This window comes from Pithys albifrons, chromosome 2 (assembly GCF_047495875.1).
Source record: "Pithys albifrons albifrons isolate INPA30051 chromosome 2, PitAlb_v1, whole genome shotgun sequence".
NCBI lineage: Eukaryota > Metazoa > Chordata > Aves > Passeriformes > Thamnophilidae > Pithys > Pithys albifrons.
Genome location: NC_092459.1, coordinates 72,787,179 through 72,810,807, shown reverse-complemented (window position 1 = coordinate 72,810,807; position 23,629 = coordinate 72,787,179). Strand labels below are relative to the sequence as shown.

Sequence of the window (23,629 nt, the reverse complement as noted above, 5' to 3'; positions counted from 1 at the left end):
TTACTGTTGAGCATTTCAAACGTATTAAACCTTTAGTAGTAAATATAGTCTATTATCTCTGGCAAGAAAACAGCATAAACAATCAGACTGCCTGGAAAACATTCACTTTGCTTAAATATTTTACAGAAACAGCTCTACAAGCCAAAGACATTGCTCACATTTAATCAGTAAAATGACAAGATTACCACTGGGTTTTTAAGTTTTCTAGTGTCAAAATCCAAGACAGCATTAAAATGGGGGAAAATACCCAACAAGCTACATGAATCTGCTGGCCCATTCAACTTCACAAGCAAACTTATGAAGCCAGGGAGGAACTCACCCTCTTGGTTTTCTGTGTCAGCTTGCAAGGCATTCAAACTGTACTGGGACAAAGGGGAACAAAACTGAACCTTGAAAAATACTGCAGAACTAGTACTCCCCTCAGAAAGCATGTTTGCAACTTTCCAGCTTTTATTTTGCTTCAGAATGTTCTCACACAAGACACCTGGGACTCACAAAATGATACAGAGCCACTTCCTTATCTCAGCTCTCACACCTCAGGTAACACTGTCCATCTTTTTCTAGAAATATAACTCTAGCTGCAGTGAAGTGGCGATTGATTTCATTCATGAAAGTGAACGGATTATAAGAAAGGAAATTTTAACTATCAACCAGGAGAAACAAAACAGAATAACGATATGCCTACAAAAGAATCTTTTATTATTTTGTCCTTAAAACTATGTATTTCTAGTAAAACAACTCAGTGATTTGATTGAGAACTTTTTTCCAACTCAACGCCATCAGTGTTTCGATGTCAAAATTCTGAGATTTTTTTTCTTTCCAAAGTTGAGTGTTCTCATTGAATAGATGTTTTTTGAAGATCTGTTAAAATACTCCTGTTGTAGTAGATGTAATTTTTCCTTCAGCCAAATCTGTGTGTGATCTTCATATGATTTAATGCATCTTACAACTTTTGTTTCCAAAACAGGAAGTTTATCCTAATCTGGGATTTTTCACTGGAATATGCACAGAAAAGGCTTATTTTGCTTCAGTCTTTCTATGGCTTTTCTTTACCTCCTTGGCAGTGATTTTGGACCCAAATTTCACATAAAATAATCCCAAGGAGTGCCAGCTGCAGCAAAACAGAATTTCACTTTCACCATTTAAGCATAAAGACAAAAACAGTCATTCACCTTCATATTCTCTTTTTAACCTCCATTATCTAAGTGAAAATTGCAAGGTATTATTATTATTATTATTATTATTATTATTATTATTATTATTATTATTATTATTATTATTATTATTATTATTATTTCCATCACCTAAGTGAAAATGCAAGGTATTATTAGGTCCACCAAAAAAAAAACAACAGAAGAAAAAATCCTGGATTTGACTGAGACTTGTTTTGAGACATCTCCTTCTGTGAGACATAGACAATTTACTTTACTAGTAAAATGTAGAGCTCTTCTGTCTTTCTGCAGTATTCCCTTTCTGGTCTTGAAAACAACAAATGGCACTTTTGTTTTACTGTCCTCCCTTCATTTTAAGGTGTCAGACAAATCAATTTGCCTATATTCATTGTTCTACAACCTCTTAAAAGTATGGGGATCTACTGCTGTTTATAATTTTTTTTTTCAGATTCCTCCTTTTCAGGTATTGTGTCATTGAACTCTGCAGGGACTATTATACTCTGTAGTTAGTTGTTCCCCTTTCTACCAGTTTAGCAGCAAAGTAAGGTGGCTATGTATCAGCAGTTGTTCCACCTGTTTGGCAGATGACCACATTCCTCACTGTATCTCTAAACCACATTTGAGAATTGAGAAGTCATTAGAAAGTTCAACCATGTGCTTCCTTCCAGGAATCTAAAAAGCACAAATGCGATACTTCCACTCATTCTGAATATAGTGCCATAATAACATTAAACTGGCTCTTTGATGACTGTAAATGTTATCATATCCTCTTAGGTTTTCTACTGTAATACAGTTGATGGTCAGAATCAACAGGAAGTTTTTGATTCTGTTGAAGCAAAGTGATGATTTGCTTACACAGAAACAACTTTCCTGCCATCTGCCCTAAGCAACAGCTGCATTAGCTATAGACAGGTGTATTCTTTTATTTTGTAAAATTCTAGCACTTATAAATATCAGACTTCATGAGCTTTGAAGTATTTAGTGAAAAAAGACAGAAAAAGTTCTTACTATGGCGTTTCTTTGTTTCTGCTTTACCTTCTTCTTTTGTTACTCCCAAGCAGCCCATTAATTCTTGAACTGACAAGGACTTATCATTGTTCACGTCACAGTATTCCACAAACTTCTTCACACACTTTTTGGGCTTTGATTTCTTTCTCAGGAATCTCTTAAAGGGCTTGATTTCTTTCTTGCCAATGTCACCACTGGAATTTTTATCTAGCTGTTTAAAATACCAATGGACCACTCTCTCTTCCAGAGTATGATTTGGATCAGGCTCTGAAACCCTGAAGCAGCAAAAAAAAAAGGAGTTTAGTCTTAATTCTCATATGTAAATGTCAGTTTATACCTTTATTTCAGAAGAGTTGCTCCACCACCAGATATACTGCTACATAAACCTCCCTGCATTTGGACATTAGCTTCTTGTAACAAATCACTGTTTTTTTCACTTTGGCCAACTCCATCCTAAACCTTACAGTAAGGTCTGGAATCTGCTCTTTGTTAACTCTCTGAAACCCTGTTCAGGTCAGCATCACTTGGCAAGCAGTGCTTTCCCCTTTAATTTCCTGAAATAGAGAAAAGTGAAGAGACAAATAAACCCCAAAAGGACAGCTTCATAGGCAGCAGATGCGTTAAATGTGTAAAGGAACCAACTGAAGCAGATCAACAATCAGCATTGTCAAATACCTAGACTCCAATTACAACTCATGATGGATGCTCTTATAGATAAAACACCTAAATGTATTGAATTACAGGATAAGTTATAATAATAAATGCCATCACCTCGTCAGATGGTAAACACCTGACCTACAGATGCCCAAAGTCTGACAGCACTTAATGCATTTTTAATGCTACCTGTGACTGTTGATAGCACTGGCTTGTTTTGCAAGCAAGTAGGCAAAATATGAATCAGGAGGTAGCACACATTAATCAAATAAACCCTGAGAAGAGAACAAAGACTGAGAGACAGTTGCACCAGCAGCTACAGATAAACTCTAATCTGTACTGCTAAGAACTCATCTATCAAGTGTATCTCTGTTTAGTGGACATAGTCCACAGTGATAACTTTGAAGTAAACTCTCCTTGACAGATTCTTGGAAATTTACCCTTTGTAAAGGCTTCTCAAAGCCCTCAACAATCCATTCAGCACTGCCAGAATCCTTTTAAAGACACACAAAAAGGATCCGAAACCCACCGGCTAGAAGACAGTGATGGATCGGAGACCGCGTGCACCATATCTGTGGACAATGCATCCAAAACACTAGTCAGGAACTCATTCTTCTTGGCCCCAGGGCAACCTAGAAAGCCAGAGTTTTTTCCTTTTTATGTTAGCTGTTTTTACAACATATATATCCAATAAAAATTCAAAATTAGAGATAGATATGACTCCTGTACACAGATATCCATAAATTGTGGACATGTTCATAATTCAAAGACAGGTATCTAAATTCAGGTACATATCTGTAACAAAGTAGGAATAAAGAAACAACCTTGGGAACTCAAGCAAGTGAGAATCTGTTTTGCATACCTGGACTGTTTGTCTTTCGATTTTGGCCATTATTTTTCCTTTTTGATATATCTTTAATATGGGTGTCACATTTTGAAAATAATATCTTTGAAGCAACAGAAATTTTTGCATGACACAGACTGTTGGAAACATGGACTAGAAGCCCACAGCACAAGACATCTTTCAGATTTCCAATTTTGCTCCTCTGAACTTCCACTGGCCTTCTCAACACACATTCTTTTAATGCATTGGTTTTCCTCTCTATAAAATGACAGTCAACTCCTCGCCTCACTCCCTTTTCTCTGGGACAAAGGTTAACTATATGGCACCTAGCCCAAACAGCTGCTGTTACTTGGTAGGTCGGTTAATACTGAGGGATCCTATGGTGATGCTAGATCATTCTCATAACTACATTCTGTATGCTACAAAGTTCTTCTCTGAAAGAAACTGACAGCACATTTCAGACACATAATATGTCAGATAAATATACACTGAAAGGTCCCCTCTTTGAGCAGCACAGCTGGAGCAGATAAATTCCTCTGACAAGCACATGGATGTTGACACTTGAAGGTTTGCTTATATAATACACCTGTTTCCTCTCCTCTTTCCCAGAGTCCTGAGTCAAACGCCAGGTCTTCCCCTAGACCTCTAATACCTGAGTTAAACTCTAGGATGTTCCATGATCAGTGACACAGAGATTACAAATTTGAAGCTGGAGCCCATGGCAGGATTTTCACAGACAATTCTGTGCTGGCAGCCACTTACCCACAATTCTGTTTTAAAGTGAAAACTGGAAATAATTTGAAATGTTGTGGTAAAAGATTAGTCAGTCAGTAGGGATTTGTTATTTTCTTGTACTTCTCAGCAACCTCTGGAGCAGGCAGTAGAACTGTATGAGCCTGAAATGCCTCATCTTGCCCAGAAAATTATTTTTTAATGCATCTCATGTTGATCCAAGGAAATAAACCTGTGTTATATTAGCCCTTAGTTGTCTTGCAGTAAGAATAGCTCAGTTGTTATGTACAGCAGGAGCACCCACTACATATTATTGTCTAACACATTCATGTAGTTATGCGATCCCTGTCACTTATGTGTTTGCCTTTGGCACCAGGGACTTTTTATTCCAGTAACTGTAAAAGGTGTATAACAGGAATTTACTCAGGCAAGTTTCACAACACTAGAAGTACACATATGAAAACAGTTGTCACTCTTAGATATGTCTCTCTTCCCTTACTCTTAAACCACTGTGGGGGTTTTCCTGTCACAATTGGAAAAAAAAAAAAAAAGAAAAAAGAAATGAAAAAAAGCAATCCAACTCAACAGCTATGACTGTAAGTTTGAGTTCAGTAAGGCAAGCACTTGAGCTATCTCTGTAAGGAACAAAAGCGAGAAAGGTGGCAAGAGATTAATAAGGATGACTGAACCAACAGGTTCCCGGTAGCATTCAGTGCATAATTTAAAAGTATATTCTCTAGTGCAAAGAGCTTGCTATTAAATTAGTTTCAGGCACTGCAACCATGTAAGTACATTGTGCATTGTGATTTAAATGAGATCACGTAGCTTTGCAAGCCAGAAAAGCACATTTGTTCAGAGACGAGCAGGCAGATGCCATGCAGTTCCCATGCAGAAGGCACATCCAGTTGTGTTAGTATGCATGAAACATGCAAGCAAGTCTCTGAGACACCTATTTAGCTCAGTACTAACAAGGACAGCACTGTGGACCAGAGCTGATTCTCTTCAAAGGACAGGCAAAAAGAAGTCTGCCCAAGGCTCTCCATGTAGACCTATCATGAATTATGTAAGTTTTATCCATTTCGTGCTGGAACTTTATTACCATCATCAGTCAGAAGCCTGAATCCTGTTATGAACATAAGTTGTGAATTAATAGAGGACTCATGGAAAATGCAGAAAATAAGACGTCAGCATGTAACAATGCAGCACAACATTGAGAAAAGGCAATTTGACTATTTTTCTTTCTTTGTCATTTTTTGGAGAGATAATAATGTCAATATCCATTTTGATTTAGGAGTTCCACTGAATTTTTTGGGGTTATTTATGAGTGTATTTCTGAAACATCTGGAAGAAACAAAAATCTGTCCTTTAGGTAGTTTCTACTGCTGTCCGGGGAGCTGCTTAGTGTACATATGCTACAGATGTGGAGATCAAAAGCCTGACTTAGCTTGCTTTTTATGAGATACAGCTAGCTAGGGGAAAGTATCAACTTCTAAATTCACAAGAAATCATAGGGAGAAAATTCCACAGTTTAAAGCTTGTCTCTGATAATTTTCCCCAAGAATACAAAAGGTTTCTAAATGTGTATTGCATAAAGTTGCAATAGCAGCTGACGGCACTAAAAATCTTCTCAGAGAAAAGAAAAATTGCTGTTAAAATAAACACAATCAGTTGCTGTGAAACATTCTAAATTATAACTCTGCTACTCAATGTAAAATGACACCCCACAAAATCCTCAGCAGTTAAATACAGAGAAAATATTCAGTTTCTCCCAATTACAATTTTTGCTGACGTGTAGGCAATCACACACCAATTTACCTCACAGAGAAATCTCTGTTCTTTGCAGGTGTTACTAACTCATACTAATTCTCTGGAGGCTTCATGCTGAGCTTTAATTTTCAACAAATTTGTGGATGGACTGGTAAGTCTGGTGGAGTTTTAGCTTGATTGTAATGAATAATTCACTCATTTGGGCTAGATACAGAAAAAGGGAAAATTAGTATGGGAGCCTTATGCTTCTCACTATGGTTTATGTGCTTCAGTTTCTTCTGCAGCTGCCTGTCCTGTGTGGATTTGACAGCTTACATAAATAGTAATTTGTTGTTAAAGGGTGGAAGTTGAAACTACATGGAGTTAACCTACAGGTTCAGAGATGTAGACTTGAATGCTTGTTTTAAGGATAGTTTTACCCAGAGTAAACCTTAGACCAACAAATACATAAGACAAATGACAGGAATGCACAAACACCTCATTCCAGCTATAATATTAAGGAAATCAAAGAATCATCATTATGCACTATATATTTCAAATGTACACATTTCCCTACACATATAACTACTTTTAGTACTAAGAATGGATTATTGAAGGTAAAGCTGTGGGTTAGTTTTCCATAAATCTTCTAAAATAAGCACCCAACTGCCTTGCAGCTCCCTGCTTGCTCGATAATAATTTACTACTGTCAGTCTTGGAAGATTATATTTTACAGCACATCTGAAGCCATGGTAAGAAGAGCATTTAGTTAATTTCTTTTAAAATGGGAATACAATAGATAAGATTAAGCACTGTAAAAGGAATTTTACATTAATCTTTCTGCAAGAGTGGAAATTGTCTTGAGTCAGTCACTCAAGTTACTAAAAGCATGACAACTTCCAATTAGAAAATCTAAAGCTTCTTTTTTATTCCATATTTGTTCATATGAACATCAGGCTTAGCAGTGATTTTAAATACAATGACCACTAAAATACCTCTGAAGATTGTAAATAAGTTTTTGATCTGCTAAAAATCAGAATTATCAGCACTATTTATGCTTCTTTTGCACCTTTGACTTCACTGGAAAATAGTGATATTCAGAAAGAAAAGAATTAAGGTATTTTTGTGCTACTGGTTATCCTGGGAGAACAGACAATACAAGGAAAGTATATTTTCTTGGACTTTTATTCTATACACACTTACATGTACAGTTCCTGAGTTTATTTCTGTTGATCCATACCAACCACAAGTTTGTGTTTATCTATATATGCTGAGGGGCCTCCTTGTTTTTAGGAGGATTTCCTGAACTCTTCCTGACTCCCTTTCCAGAAAAAAAAACCTTCAAAAGATGAGCCTGGGAATTGAAATTTGTAATTCTGTTGATGACTAAAAACTATGGTTTCAACAGAGTCAGTGCTTTTATAGTTTTAATTTAATGATTGGACTCAAAGATCTTAGAGGCCTTTTTCAGTCTTTACAATTCTATGATTCCATGATTATATGGCACATCACAGTTTTTCCCTCCCTACAGCTCCTGGTAACCAACGACAGACAAAACATATATACCTATGAGTCTCTATCCTAGAAGAGCATTATCATCTCTTCCTGTTAACATCCCTCAGATATTGCCTTTTTAAAAGAATTTTAATTTATTTTTCTCTTAAATATTCTTGTCATTTAAAATAAATGTTAAGGTCAGAATCAAATTCTCTTTTACATGTCCTTACCAAAATTTCAGAAAGAATGAAAAGAATAGCGCAGATATTAGCTGCAGGAGAGCTACAGATCCATTGTTTTGTAGCCCTAGATCTCTATGTCTTATAGGGAAGAAGTATTATTTCTTAAGAAGGGCAGGAAGCAGATTTCAATTCTTAACATATATTTAACTTTATTTTTGTTACTATTTTAAAATCACCTTCTGTTCTAATTTCAGCATGCGCGCGCACACACAGACACACAGACACACACACACACACTAAAGAGTTAATAAAGTATGCTGTCCCAAGGCCCTACCCTTCAATCCTAGGCATTCATATCATACCAATGTGCATTGAGTGGGATTTGTTGAACTTGAGCCTGCTGAAATGAGGTGTCTCACCCATAACAGTTATTTAAGCTCAGTATAAAAGAAACCATTCAGAAGACATTCATTTCAACTACCTGAGATTTTTTTTCTTGAAATAGAATAGGATCTCCCTTAAAACATTTATCTTCTTCCCTATAAACTAAGGAAGCCCAGATAGCTAACTTATATTTCCAGGTGGTCTAAAACTGCTTGTGATTAATTTTATTTGCATATGTTTTATAAATACCTTTAGGTTCAAGCTACTTTTATTCTTTGGTAAATGTGGAGGAAAGAAGTGATAATATTCATAGCAGAAACACACAACCCTACAAACAGTTTTTGCAGGCAACTGAGTGACAAAGTTAGACTAGGGCATTTGTTGATATGAAAAGCAGTCCATTACATTTATTTCAGTTCCAGTAATATTATTGCTAAACAAGAAAAGAAGAATCAGAACTTGAAAGTATAAGAAAAGCAATGCAAAATTACTAATTTCTGATTACGACTTCTTAGTTTTGTTTTCCCTCAGTGAGAGTTTGAAAGGCTTTTGAGAAGTGAATATCTTGCTGCTAAAACTCAGAGCTGTGACTGTGAGAACAGGCAGGGACGAAACAGCTAGAACACTGTAACCCTTTCAGGGGCCATCCAAAAATCAAAACTGAACTTGAGAAAGTCTTTTGACCCCACCTGACATTCTTAAATGTTCTCTTTTAGACCTTTACCTCTCTAGTTTTGACTGGGCACAGAAAAAGGTCTAATAACAGATGCTAAGGAGGTCTTGCCTCTTTGCTGGTTAACTGGATACAAGGCAGGTGATGTTTTTATTAGGCAATCAATGCTTCCACAGTATCTAGTCCATTCTTAGAGGCCAAAGGCATTTCAGTATGTTGAGAAGGATCTGAAATTCTGAGCATTTAGTTTCAGTCTGTGCCAATGCAAACTCCTAACCTTCAGAGGCTTGTTGCCTTAGGTTTAATGTGACCTGCAATACAGCCACGTGGGTTCAGCTCCAGTGAAAGAAACACAATGTATTTGACTAAAATGTTGGCACAGTGACAGAAATCAATCATCTGCCTAATTAGGACATAGAGAGAAGAGTTTCAAAATTTGAAAGGGGCCCAAAAACATCTAGAAGAGAAAAGCAACTTGGTCTGGTTTTAAAAAGGTTATACATCTACTTTACCTACCATATTTCATGACTGCCTGGCCTTGATATATGCAGCTGGTACTTCTGACTGCATAACACTTTCAACAATAACTTGTTAAACTGAAATATTTTGTAATCCAGTTTTATACAGTATTACAGGCCTCTGAATATCCACATTATCACTCCGAGAGTCTTAACAATTAGCAACCAGTACTGCTTAGGGAGTAAAAAATGTAGTTATTTTTAGTAGACATTTATTTCTTCCCATTCACTTGTATTTTCATCATGTTTTTATGTTTCCTCTCAGGAGACAGGTATAAAAATCCCCATATTTAATTACCTCCATTTAAATATCCATTAAAAAGGAAAAGCTATTACAAAAAAGTGTATGTTGTTGCAATTATGGAAGTGACCTCAGAAATAAGGTGCATAATTCTGGTCTCCTGATGGAAAAAATTGAACTATGGGGACTCGCCTTAGTGGGGATGTTTTTTACATTGCTTAATTAATCTAAGCAGTCTGCTCCTTGGAAACGTTCATGAAAAAGAGCCTCTTCTACAAACTGATGTTGATTTTAACCTTTCTGAACATCTTTTACTGAGCCTTTTACCATTGGAACTATCAGTTGAAAATCCCAAAAGCATCCACTCTCCTCTAAAACCACAAAAAAGGCTGCTATTCAGACACTAAGAGCCAATGATCATTAAATCAAAATGATGAAGGAAATTCAGAGCTGTCAGGCCAGCGGTACATATTTATGTGAGGGCAGCTTTCGAAGAGTTCCTATGCACAGAGTGGCGCCTTCATGCCAGTCTGTGGTTCTTCTACAGTCGAAACACAGGACAGATGGAGAGGTAAGGCCAGCACTCCTTAAACTTATCTTTCAGTCCCTCAAAGAGCATTACATACATCATGAAATTTTTCAAATACACCTTTGAAACATTGCACATTTGAAACATTGCACAAATATAGATGGTACAGAGCAACCTCAAATTGTGGTGCACAAATGGAGAATTACAGACGCAGTGGCTTGGTGTCTCTTGATCTTGGAAATAAAAGCAGTGGCAGAACCACCAATTGCAAAGCTAAGTCATTGCTACCAGAGCCCAAACCATATGATTGGATGGTAAAGGATGAGATGGATAAAATGATGGGGAAGGGAGGAGCAGAAAGGTGGCAGAAGATCTAGCTAAATTGAAAGCAGCCAGGTGAAGTATTAGAATCTTTACCCATGCTTTTATTTTGCTAATACAGATACCTAGGATTAGTAAACTTGAATTAGGAGAAAATGTTTCATCAGCATTATCTGATTTTTTTTCTCCCTCCCTTCCATAACTGTCAAGTGAAAGATTTAGATATTGGATTTCCAACACAGAGGGGAGCTAGAAATAATGAGAGACAAGCATGTCTGTTTCTTGGAACATAAACTATATACTGAATTTAAACTCAGAATGGATTTTTACAACAGTGATTAAAAGAGGTTTATAAAATATAAATCCTGTAAATAACCGAAGTGAAACAAAAGTCAGCAATAACCACTGAAACATTACTTGAACACTGTAGAATGAACCAGTTCTTGGAAACCTGGCATCACTAAAATCTCCCTTTCTCTAGCATTTAATTTGAGATCTGCAGTTGTTTTACCTTCAGGGACACTTTTCCACTACACATGATAGATTTCCTCTGCAAATAGCATTTCGAATCTCACTGACTCATCCTCTGCTAAATAAAAAACCTGTAAGATTACTAATATGAAAACATAAATACAGTCTTAACATTGCTCAGTATGAAACTTTTACAAGGTATGACATTAGGTTAGAATTAAATGCCCTTAGTTCCTGCTGAAGGAGGTGAGCATACTATGAAAGGCTGAATAGGCCCAGGCCTTAATAACTAGGTACTATTAATTTAAATTAAAGATGACAGTCCACTCCTAATTCTCTCCTAATTACACAGCTCACTTCCCCAGAGTTGACAGAGATCTGTGGAGATACAGCAGGTTCTCAAACCAACTTTGTTTGCAAAGATACCTCCATTTGGAACAGATCCCCCAAGCCAAAAATAGTACTGTGTATCTCATTAAACCACAAAAAACTAATGTACAAGTAATGATGATCTTGACTCAATCCCACCAAAAGCAAAGCAATTGAGTGCTAATCATGCCACCTTTAATTTTCAAGTTACAGTAAGCACTGAGGAAATGAACACATCTCACCTGGTAGCAAATATCCTGCAATGACAGAAGCACAATAGAGCAAATTAAAGATGGAGATTAATGTAATTATGGTTCTAAAGTGTCTGCCAGGAAGGATGCAATGCAGCTGACTTCACATAATATGGTTTATAGTGTGTAGTTTGATTACAGAGTGCCTTGGGTCATTTTACAGCAGAGAGATACAATTCCATGATAGTACTCCATTCAGGATTATGAAGACATTTTCCTCACTAGACCAATACACCGTATGCTAGTTTCATTGTCTACAGTGTTGGTTGTTTCTCTTGTGTGCTGCATATCCAGCATTTGGTCAGGAACCCAAGTAAGAAAATCCCGCAGCCATGCCAAGGCCTGGATTTCCTTGCATTTGTGCAGAAGCCCACCCTGTTAACTTCAGCAGACATCATGAAGCTTAATGCTAATCAGGTTCCACAGTGTCAGTCACTTGGTATTAACAGGTAACATCAGAAAGGGTTGAGGAGAGGCTATTGAAATGTGGAAACCAGCTCAGGCTAACTGACCAAGGGACTTCAGAGGAAACAAAGAAATAGAGAAATATCTTATCATATCCCTCCAGCAGTCAGGCATGGTATGCAAAAAAACATGATCTCATTTTATACACTGTTTGACATGATATGACATGACATGACAGGTCATGCTAGAAGACTGAGCATGTGTACACAATTATGGGAGTGTGTGTGTACAATTTCTGGAGCAGACCATGGAATCTCATTTGTTGATAACACAGCAACACAAACACATGAGGAAAGTTCTCATGAATCTTACTCCGTGCTGCTGAGTGAATGGAGAGAGATGGAAACAAGATATCACATCATATCTTTGTGCCCTGTGTATTGCGGGGGGTGGGGGAAAATACAATCTGAGTGTGCAACATCAGTATCCCAAACACTCATACCCAGCAAAACTGAGTCCCTCTTGGGCATGTATAATAATCTGATTTCCAACCATGCATTTTGCAACAGTACTCGCACATTGGTGATTGGAACTGAAGTAATGATTAATTCATAAACCCCACATTTCCATCCTAAATCTACTTTGAATAATTATTTGGTATAAATACTCACAGTCTAATGTTGATTTAGTAAACAGGGGTCATTTTCCATTACAAGAGAATGAATATAAAAACTCTTATGTGAAACTGGAGGCCCATACTCCATACCTAGAGATACTCAACACTGCAAATTCCAACAGACACAGACTTTCAGTTCATGAACTCTGCATGACTTAAGTAAACAAGCCCTCTGCAGATGCCTGTAAAAAGATTCACAAGCTATATTGTCAAAAATCAATAGGTGGTCTACTGCTGGTTAAAATCAGGAGACAAAAGAGAAGGTAATGAGCAAAGAAACCCACTTAAACCTTTAAAAATGCTTGGGATTAGATTAAGAAATTAAACATGTGTGTGTGGATTACAAGGACAAGATAAACAGTTACAACCCATCCATTCATTTCTGTCAACTGATATAAGCACATTCGCAGAGGATTTTGCAGCAAGATTGGACTATGTGTGCCATTGCAAAGACTAGAGCTTAAGCCAAAACAACTTCTTTGTAGAAAGAAGAAAAAGACGAATATATGATAAAGGCAGAGAAAAGAGGAGAAAATCATGGAAAGTAGAGAGAACCAGGTAGCAAATCAAGGGAGAAAATAGAGACATGTAAAGCAGTGAAGAAAAAAGCTGCCTGAATTTTCAAGAAAATTCACAGGGACAGTCTGTGCTCTGACACAGACACCTCTGACAGCACTGACAGAATATTAATCTTCCTCCCCTCTTCTTCTCCAAACAAAACTGTGGTTCACTGAGATAGCTCTGGCGTTCACATGAACTGGCTTCTGGTGGTTTTGTTTTCTCTGTTTCTGCCAAAGCCATGTGAATAACATGGCTGAATCTCTGCATCTTTAGCTGCATTTGCAAAGACAAAAGGGTTTTATATCTTCCTATTGTTTCTGGCGCCCTCAGTATGTGACCACGAAGTAGCTCTCTCTAGGCCTGGCCTGGAAACAACAATTCCATCATGTGGAGATAATCAGGATTGGGTAGTTCAGATTTTACTCTGGTGCAAAATGAGCTTTTTAATGCTTTTTCTTTGGGTTGGTTTGTTTGTTTTGTTTTGTTGGGTTTTTCTTGGGTTGTTTGGGGTTTTTTCGGTTTGTTGAACAAAACACCCCATTCCACTAGACCAAATAGCTTGGTGATGAGGGCACGCAGCTGAGATGGAGCAGACTGAGGTTCAGTTCCCTGATCCAAACCAGACAGAGCAGGGAGTTGAAACCTGGCTTGTTGTATCCCAGTGGAATATTCTAATCTCTGACATTAGAGAGTTTAGGTTCAATTCCCTGCTCTGTCTGGTTTAGATCAAGGATTTGAACTTAGGTTCTTTCCTCTTCAGCTAAGTAGTCTAATCATCGAGCTATTATGTGTCCACAGAAGGGTTCCTTTTGTTGTGAGCAAACTCTTCAGAACAAAGAGAGTGTCAGAAACCACTTCTGTTGCTACATTAAAATATTTTCTTCAGAAGAATAACAATTGCATCAGACTGGACATCATATTCTTTAAGTCAGGGCTTAATCATGTATGTCATACAGAAACACAACCAACATCTTCTAAAAAACCTGGCAAGTATGTCAACAGAGTGCTCTCAATAGATAATATGAATTCACGAGCTTAAAGAAAAGCATGGGCTTCAGTGCTTTGCTGGATAAAGGCCACTGCACTTTGTACACTGAAGAGTAGAAATATTAGTAAAAATATTTTTTGCCTTGCATGTTTTGGACTCAAGGCTTTCTGCTTTGCCAAACAACAGAGTTGTGGGAACTTATGCTTAAGCAGCACTTTATCATTCTGCCCATACTATAAGCCACTTTCTTTTTATTTTTTTCACCAGTGCCTATACAAAAGAGAAGCATGTTGTTTGATATAGAAACTCATTAAGTCTGTTGGATTTGGTTTTCTAACTTTAAATCTATTCTATTTAAAACTGAGTATTTAGCTTCTCCATTATTCAATTTAACTGTTTCACTTAGAAGACATAAAAAGGGTAGACAATACAACTTCCAGTGTGATAAAGTTGAATTCAGAGCACAGTGGAAAAACAGGCAGCCAGAGGGAATAAAACATTTAGACATCATGGAAAGGGGTGAAAAGAAAAAGAAGAGGTTATTTTGGGGGGCAACAGTAACAAAAAGCATAGAGTACTTCAGTGGTTCTATCTCAACCTGACAGTTATATTTCCATTCACAACAGAGAGCACAAGTTTCATTTCTGTGCCTTCTCTTATTTTCATGAGAAAGGTTTCATTCAATTGTCTAAGTTTTTAATAGAAAGGGAACTCAGAGTTCTCACAGTACTTTCAAAAACATCACCAAACTTTATGTTTAATGACTTGACTTATTAAAGCGCCTAGGTTTGTCTGTAATATCAAGTGTATCTTGAGTTGTTCTGATGGAGCAGAATCAATATGATCTATGAATTCCATGAATGTTTAAAGGTATACACATCTATCAAGACAGGGGAGAGGATGGAAGTTCCAAATTCAAGTTTTACAATCATTTTTAGTGACCCTTGTTTAATATTTTTTTCTGGTTTTTCTGCATGAGAAGGATTACTTTTCATCTCTCAAGTATTTGAGAAATTTCATTAATGTTGTTGATGTGTTTGGAAATAGTTACCAGGAAACACTGAAAAAGAAAATAAATGACTAACTATCAGACACGTTTTAAAAATAAATTGCTCTTCTTTTATGACAGGCCTTTATCTGTCAACTCTACTGAAAATATAATGAGTTTAGGATGTCCTCACTTTATCTATCCTGTTTTATAGCATTCTGCCTTATCTGTAAACAGAGATAAATCACTAAGAAGGAAACTGAGGTTTAGGAAATTAGTCTTTTGCTGTTGAAGAAAGGAGTACAAATTTTGGTTTGGTTACAAGCAAATTAACCGAATTAATGCCTACCTGTGTCCAAATACAAATGTTACTAAGGGAAAGTGCTGAAGCTAAACATCTGAGAGAAAAAACAAAACTCTGAGGGTAAACCTGACCTCAGCCTGTGCACAGGCTAAAAATCCTTACTTGAATATAAAATTCATTTGTAAAGAAGTATTTTTTTATAGTATTTCTCAACGTTAGGACCGAAAGCAGGCCAACCTGGGAGTTCCATCTAAGATATAAGGCATACAGTGTCCCCTTCTCCTTTTGCATCGTTGAACAACTTCTGAAATTCATTGTAGATTGGAAAAATTTTAGCATTAAGACATTCATTGTACCTCACAATGAATTTATCTTTTGTATCAGTGATATCATTGCAGTTAGAGTAAGATCCAGTGAGTCTAAGGTGGGGTTTTTTCACACTCCAAATTTTGATTTGGAATGAGGAGTCCAGGTTTATTAGACTCATTCAGGTAAGTTTTGTGATATAAAATGCTTGCCTCTCATATGAAACCAGAGTTTTCTGACCTGCTTCCCAGGGCAACTTTCCTCGGGCAGATTGTAAAGAATCAGAGCAGTGTATATCTGTTCACATTCCTCCTTCTCTCCCTGCTTTCCACATGAAGTGACTATCAAGTGAAGCCTGTCTGCAAGATGCCCCACAGCCAGATACGAGCGAGAGTTAGCAACAACAAAGCATTCACCCGAGTGCTTAGCTAGGCCTCCAAGCTTAAAGCTCAGGCAGCTAAGGAATTTGACAAAACAAGGTTTCACTGTAGAACAAACCATACAGTTTTTACTCTCCCAGAAGAATCCTACCTTCCCAAATAACCCCAGTTTCTCCAAGCCACCTGTCTATGTCAGGGAAATTAATGAACTTCAAAAGTAAAAACAACTCAGGATGAACAGAGAGCCCTGTTTTTCTAAACATCAGAAATGCCAGCACTTCAGCAGTGTGCCTTCTTTTTTACCAAGTCACACGGGGAACTGTAAATTAAAGCCTGATTCCTGGACCTTACACGTCCAGCCACTGCACTACACATTAATCTCTTTCCTCGATTCAGTCGCCAAGTTTGCAATAACACTGTGTGATGCGTGCCTGGAACCATGAGCTTGGCTCCAGGAGAACTGTGCATCCTGTTAATGCAAGAGTCAAAATACCTGTTTTAAGAAATCAACTTTTTATAGGAACTTGAAGTGATTTTTTTTGTAATCCCTATTGGATTAAACTTTTCCTATCGACAATCATACCTAGTGAGCAAAATGGTACGTATAAATTCTGGACAGCTCACAGAATTAATGAAATAGGCTTGTAAACATGTGAGACACAGATGTAGCTCTGTTTGCCTTCATTTTTTTAATCAAGAAGCAGGAGCAAAAAGAAACACAGCAGGCAAGGGATGAAATTGTCATTGAGTCAAAGAAAGTGAACAGTCAAAACAGAAAACTTGATTTCAAAGATCTCATAACAGATTTGGCATTTTACTGCTTAGGAAAAAGAAAAACCCTTAGCTCAGCTTACAATAGGAAAGCATCAAAGTTCCATGGAAAAATTAGTAAAAATTCAAGGAATTCAGAGGACAAAGTCTTTTTATATAAAATAGACTAGCTTCCTTTGATTTAACAGGAACCAGACTAAGTTCAGTCAGAGAAACATATTTCCTTTCAAAATCTGACATTAGGATTGTATATCTAATATTAATTGCTTTTATTCACAACTTTGGTTCAAATTGATATGACAATGTCAATGACACCTAGAGCAGGAACTCCCTGTAGGTGCTGTTTATGCAGATTAGATGACCCCCAACCTCTACAGCCCAGCTGGTGTTCTAATTATGCTGCAGTATGCTTTACACAAAGCCAATAGGAAAACTTGGATCCAGCTAAACTGTTAAGGAAAAAGCGAGATATTTACCAAAAGTTCCTAATTAACTAAGTGTCCTGGCTTGCCAGGGGAAAAAAAAAACACTGTATACCAAAAGTAGTACTCTGATATACATATAGCATCAGATGTATCAGTCGCATTTTTTCAGAAAAAATCTTCCTGCTTTTCTAAGACAAAAGATGCTGAGACACAGTTGTATTGGGTGTAAAACTGAATTTTCTCTCATGGTTAAGTACACTCCAATTTGTTAACAGGTGTGCATGAGAAACCTGAAAGATAAGTACGCAAAGCAGAGACAAAGGTGGTCATTTCTAGTGCAATATATGGTAACCTACCACTCAGTAGCTTTAAGGTGCATGAAAATCATTGATAAATGGAGAGCGTGGATATGCTCAAGGAATCACATAGTCATCGTGCAGTGAACCCAGCATTGCCTGCAACTTTTAAGCTCACCAACACAGCATAGAGTAACTCTTCTCCCCTGGAGAAATGTGTCACAAAACAAGCTCTGGGCAAAAAATACAGGTACATACATGTGCCAACATGAAAAATGGGCTGGTCAGAGCAGTTCATCCCACTTCCGGTTAAGGAAATAGTTCAAAAGTCCTGCTAGGTCTCACTGACAGGAAAATTTAAAAAGAGCTCATTCATCACATCTCAGTCCCAGCCCAGACTCATGCCTGAGCAAGCCAGACTCTGCTATGTGTGGAAGGAGTTGATATTCTCACACAGTGCACAACAGTGCATACCGAGAGTGTCAGCCCAATCTCACCTCCTGCAGACCCACCAGAGTCTGGGATCTGAGTTCTCTCACCCTGGAGTAGGAGAGCAGAGGCAGAGGAATGAATCTCCACTCAAGAGAGTTCGGAGAGCAGAGGACATGACATCTTCATTCCAGCTCCCAGCACCTTCCACCCAGGATAAGTTAGTATTTGCAATAGATACCTGGATTGAAATAGTGACAAGGCTTGAAACCTTCTGACAACACCTGCTACTGAATCTCACTTATTTCTTTCCTTCTGTGAAATAAAAAGCAATAAAAATACTAATGAAAATATCAGAGTTCTCTGTATTTAGCTCTTTTTAGGGACTGGTAGTCATCCTTTCCTAGTTATCAGTGTCCTTAGTACCAATTTAAAGCTAGTTACAGTGAGATTATTTTCAATTCAAAGCAATGAATCAGAAGTGGAATTTGAGCCACAGTTTTACAGATGAAGTAAACATCTTTAGAGGAAGTAAATGTCATGCATAAAATTAGAAAGCTACTTTCAAGCAGATATCTGTTTAATCACTTGGATGATATCAACTATTGGAAGTATTAGTATAATATGTATTCACTTTTTTTTCCCCTTAATACAAAGACAAAATTAATTTTAAATTTCTCATAGTAAAATTGCTGTTTTCTTAAATTTGTATAGTACATTCCACTAGAGGGACGCTCAGGAAAATTGTGATTTATTTCTCTAAGGGACATCACAGCAATTCATTACAAACAGCAGAGATATGATACAGCTCACAGAATGGGTTCAGTTCAATTCAACACATGAGAAAACTATTGAGAATATATATGGACTATGTTCTTAAGTAGAAACTGTTTATGATTCTTTCATAGGAGAGTGAGTTGAGAGGCATAAGAGGATCTCTGTGTGTATATGTGCATGTTAGTATAAACACAAATTTAAATATAGGGCTATGTTAGTTACCATATAAACACTTCTAATCAACATAAATCAGACACACATTATTCCTGTGTGGTGAAATTATAAGCACACATCACCCCAAATAAGCGCCAGTGGAAACTATTCTCCAACGCACCTTCACAAACCCTGTGCAAGCATGAATAAAAAGAAACCAAAACTCTCTTGTATAAGTGTTTTAGAGAGTTTTAAAACTTTTTATTAGGAATATTTTTGTATCCTTCCAACTCTTTATTTGATACTGTGGATTCAGCTATAGAGATCCAGAGGGAGATAAAAATTCTAATAAAATCCTTCTCTAAATAACTTCAAATTGACTTTCTATATTCAAACCCTAAAGGACCAAATACCAGATATATTGAAAAATATAGGGTATAAATATGTGCTATGTGTCCATGGAAAACCAATCATCTTATATATTCAGTAGTTTGGAGATTTTGTTTTGTGGCCATTTTAATACCACTTCTCTGCACTGAAATTATAGGATGGAAATGTCCACCTCTTCTTAGTCACTGGTGATTATATTTATATGTACACATATACACATAGGTACACAACTAATGGAACTTCTGTCTTCATGCATGAAATGTTGAAAAGGAGAGAGACACAGCAATATTAGTGAGATTGTAGAAAGAAAGGAGGAATGCAATTTATGTGTTAAATCCAACATGATGCATATTCTTTTCATGACCAGAGGTATAGTACATAACATACAGCAAACTACATAGTTCAACATGCCAGGCAGCAGCTATTCTTAGACCTTGTTTTACTCTTCAGAGCTAGGCAAATTTTCAAACTCTGGTTTTGTTTTCTACAAACAAATCTGCCCAGCTCTAGCAAGCTTTTTTTATTAGAACTTTGGATGATTACAAAGCCTAGAAACATTATGCTTATCAGTACTTTCCACCATTATAAAGTTCACAGCATAGAAGACTCTGTAGTGATTAAGAAGTCATAAAAAAGCTGATGAATATTCACTCTGTTTCTTAAAAGAACTTGATTCAATGACCTTTTCTTTGTATTTAGCTGTGTTCCAAAGCTAATTTCAACTTGAATCATTACCAGCAAATCTAGATTATGTACTCAAAGAATCCAAAATTCAGACTTGTAAGGATAGATTCTATAACTCTCCAGTTAGAGAACAGGCATAATACCCTGGGACTGAAAAACCCTGAGTTTGCACTGGTTTTGAGTGCCTGCATCTCTTTTAACAAACAGAGACAACATAGCACATAGAGAATATCAAGGGTTATGGAACAACCTAAACCTTTGTCCTACAAACACTTATGCCCCGGCTTAACTTTACAACCACATGTAAAAGTTCCTTTGATTTTAATGGAACTAAGCACACGAAGAATGTGAATAAGTGTTTGCAGGATCAGGGTTCAGCAGGTCATGGATTGTACTTTAGGAATATTTACAATGAATTGCTTGTGGATGACTTACAGAGCAAGAGGCTTTACCAGAAGACATTTCTAGATAGCAAACAAATTCAAAAACTTCACAAGTGTAAAGGGAAAAATTTGTGATTCATTTATTTCCCAAACTTATTCATGTATTTTTGCCATATGCTAACATGAGAAACCTATGAACAGTAGCACTCCAGCTGAGCTATAGAGAAACAAATTTCTGAACCCTGTGAAGCATTCTGAATCCTTTGAAACAATTCCCATATGTCTGTATGGAGTAATTTCATTTCCTTCTCGAGGTCTCTCAGTTGTGGAGGCCTAGAAGTTGTTTTTAACCAAGGAATAACATGATTTGAAAACCACTGAGATAGTCTCATATACACTGTCATCTTTGTGAACAAGAATATTTGTTGTGCACCTATTCATCACTGAGCACAGAGAAATGCATTCTCTGCTGTCTAAATACCTGATGCAAAAAAGGACCTGGAGGAAAGCCAGCTGGCTTACGCTCAGCCAGTGTGAAATGAAGGTGACACATGTTGGCGGACTGAAGCACTTTGAGGAATTGGCAGGAGCTTTCACTGCCTCTCCAGTTGATGGCGTCTGTCCACCCATTGTCCAAGTGGCTTTGCAATCAGCTTGACTGCAAAATTTCCAGGCATCATCTTGTTATTTTGTGTTTGCACAGTGCCCAGAACACTGGGATCCCAGATTATAAAACTATAAGGTCCTGAGATACAATCAATTAACAATACTAAGCACACACATTTTCCAAGCTGATCTCTGGTTCCAGGTTGTCCATATTAATAATAGTAGGTACGGCATCTGTGACTACACCAAGGATGCAGCACTTCCTCACCAAGACATAGCATGTAAAGTTAATCATGTCTGTGATTCAGCATGACTAGAAGGACATAACCTGATATTACCTTTGAGCCTCAGCTAGAAACTCTGTTCAATAATGATACTTTACTTTTTAAAACAAAGCCAACTTCAGTGACAGCAATCAACACTGACTTTACCTCTTATACTGGTGATCATTTCACTGGCCTCCTCAGGTGAGCCATGCTGGTATCTAGAAAATGTGAGCTTTGTAATTGTCAGATAGCCTTTTTCTCAATAGAGGTGAGCAAAATATTCTTTCTTTGCAGCAGGCTAAATATATTGCATGATGGTGCACATGAGACACTCTCAGTCGTTTTCAAATACATTATGTTATTCCTTAGTTGAATAACACATCTAGGCCTCCACAACAGAGAGCCCACAAGGAGGAACTGTTTTAGCCTTTGCAATGGGCTAAAATAAAAATATTTTCTTCAGAAAAATATACCTACTGATGTGAGATCAGAGCGTCAACAATTTTGACTGTACCATTTTCATTTTCCTTGACAAATGAACTAGACTCACTGCTTGACATTTTCAGCCATTTCTCCTCAGCCAAAACTCATGTTATTTCTGTATTACACATTAAGTTATTGAAAATTTTAAGAAGTGGAAAGTCTTACACTGGCTTCATTTTTCACAAGCCCCAGCATCATAACTGCATTTCAAAAAGTCACTGATAGTAAATACAAATTTTCTAGGGTTGTTTATTATAAGTAAAGGATATTTTCAAAGTTGCCGGAAACTGAAAATCACACTGAACTCACTGTGAGGGAAGTGCCCATATTATCTGAAAGCTGGAACACTTCTCCAAGTGACTAAGCAAAAGGAATAAATGCCTAACCATTGCTGTTCTGTCTCAAAAAACATAGCTGCAGATATACATTCATTCTGAAATTAAAATATTTATTTTTTGCCTGTCCAGAAATTAAACAGGAGAACTGTTTCTGCCACATAATAAAGGAGAACTTGTATCCAAGTATGAAAGCACAACAAAACAAGATACCCATTTTGAAGGGAATAGCATTACAAATCCGTGGTATGTTTTTATTCAGTTTATACTCTATCAGATTATAATGGAGAAGCCCCATACCATTTGCCTTTGAGGAAATAATGTCTTACTATGTGACTCCCACTCACTGTCATGATAAAGTTCAGGTGTCATTTTTCATTATGATTAGAGCCTTGGCAGAGTAATAGCTTTTTGCCTTTTCCGTTCAGTCATGAGTTTTTCCTGACAGCTTTCAGATTGCAAGACGATAATGACTGCAGTCATACTGGCAGAAAACACTGAGGTTATTCTATATCAATCCTTCCCTCTTGTGTTGTTTTTTTTTTTCTACTGCTCACCCGAGAGCTGTGATCCAGTTGTCCCATGTTATTATGAGATACATCTCCTATGTCTGCACTGTACCAGAGGTTATTCTGAAATTTTCAACAGCTTAGTAGCTTTAAGAATACACTATCAAAGTTTGTTCAATTAGGACAAATATTTTAATCCCTTTTAGGCTCCAGTGTAATCAAAGTTTAACTGTGCTTATTCTGATATTTTATACTGGGTACAGACAATACCTCTGTATCTACAGTCATGCTTTAAAAGGGTCTGTGGTATTTGCACTGTAAACCTTACATTTCTTTTAAAAGACAATAAGTATCTTGATTTTCATAATAGTCACATTTTTTCTGCAGAGCCCTTGTAAAAGAAACAAAGCTGTTTAGCATGTACTGTTTTGCTTTGTCTTTTGGATTTCTTGATTAGGCTAATCTCTACATTGAAACATTTCACATAAATTAATTTCCTTCTTTGTCTTCTTAGTATTGGGAAAAAAAAAGAAAGATAAAAGTAGACTAAGTATAATATTACGGATTAAATGGATGACTTAAATATATAGATAAATTAAAGGTAGGAAATATCTTCCTGATATGTGGGTTTTTTTAGCTTCTAAGTTTTATGCTGAAACAGTTTTCCCAGTTTATTACTTCTCACTGATGGGAAACTAAATATTTTTATGCCTTTGTATTTTACATATACATTTATATTTGTGTATGTTTTCACTCAAAAAGAATAGTTTCCCTGGTAAAGATGGAAGAGAAGGGTCCATTTTTATCAGTATTAATGACAAAATCATAGTGTAAAGGGATGCATTTACCTACATTTGCATCATTGACAAGTAACCAAAACAGGAGGGTCAGTGGAACTTTCTGATATACACATAGACATAAG

At 36.9% G+C, this 23,629-nt stretch overlaps 1 protein-coding gene across 4 annotated transcripts in view; it reads right to left on the bottom strand.

Moving 5' to 3' along the window:
• SMOC2 (SPARC related modular calcium binding 2) overlaps positions 1-23,629 on the bottom strand; it is a 142,309-nt gene that overhangs the window by 4,655 nt on the left and 114,025 nt on the right. For 2 of the 4 annotated variants that reach the window (XM_071549475.1, XM_071549474.1), the window contains exons 10-11: positions 3,364-3,466; positions 2,208-2,455 (exon numbers count right to left, since the gene is read on the bottom strand). In XM_071549475.1, coding sequence (XP_071405576.1) covers positions 2,208-2,455; positions 3,364-3,466 — 351 coding nt within the window. Of the gene's footprint in view, positions 1-2,180; positions 2,456-3,363; positions 3,467-23,629 lie in introns of all 4 variants that reach the window. The other 2 variants (XM_071549473.1, XM_071549472.1) reach the window with 1 other exon arrangement.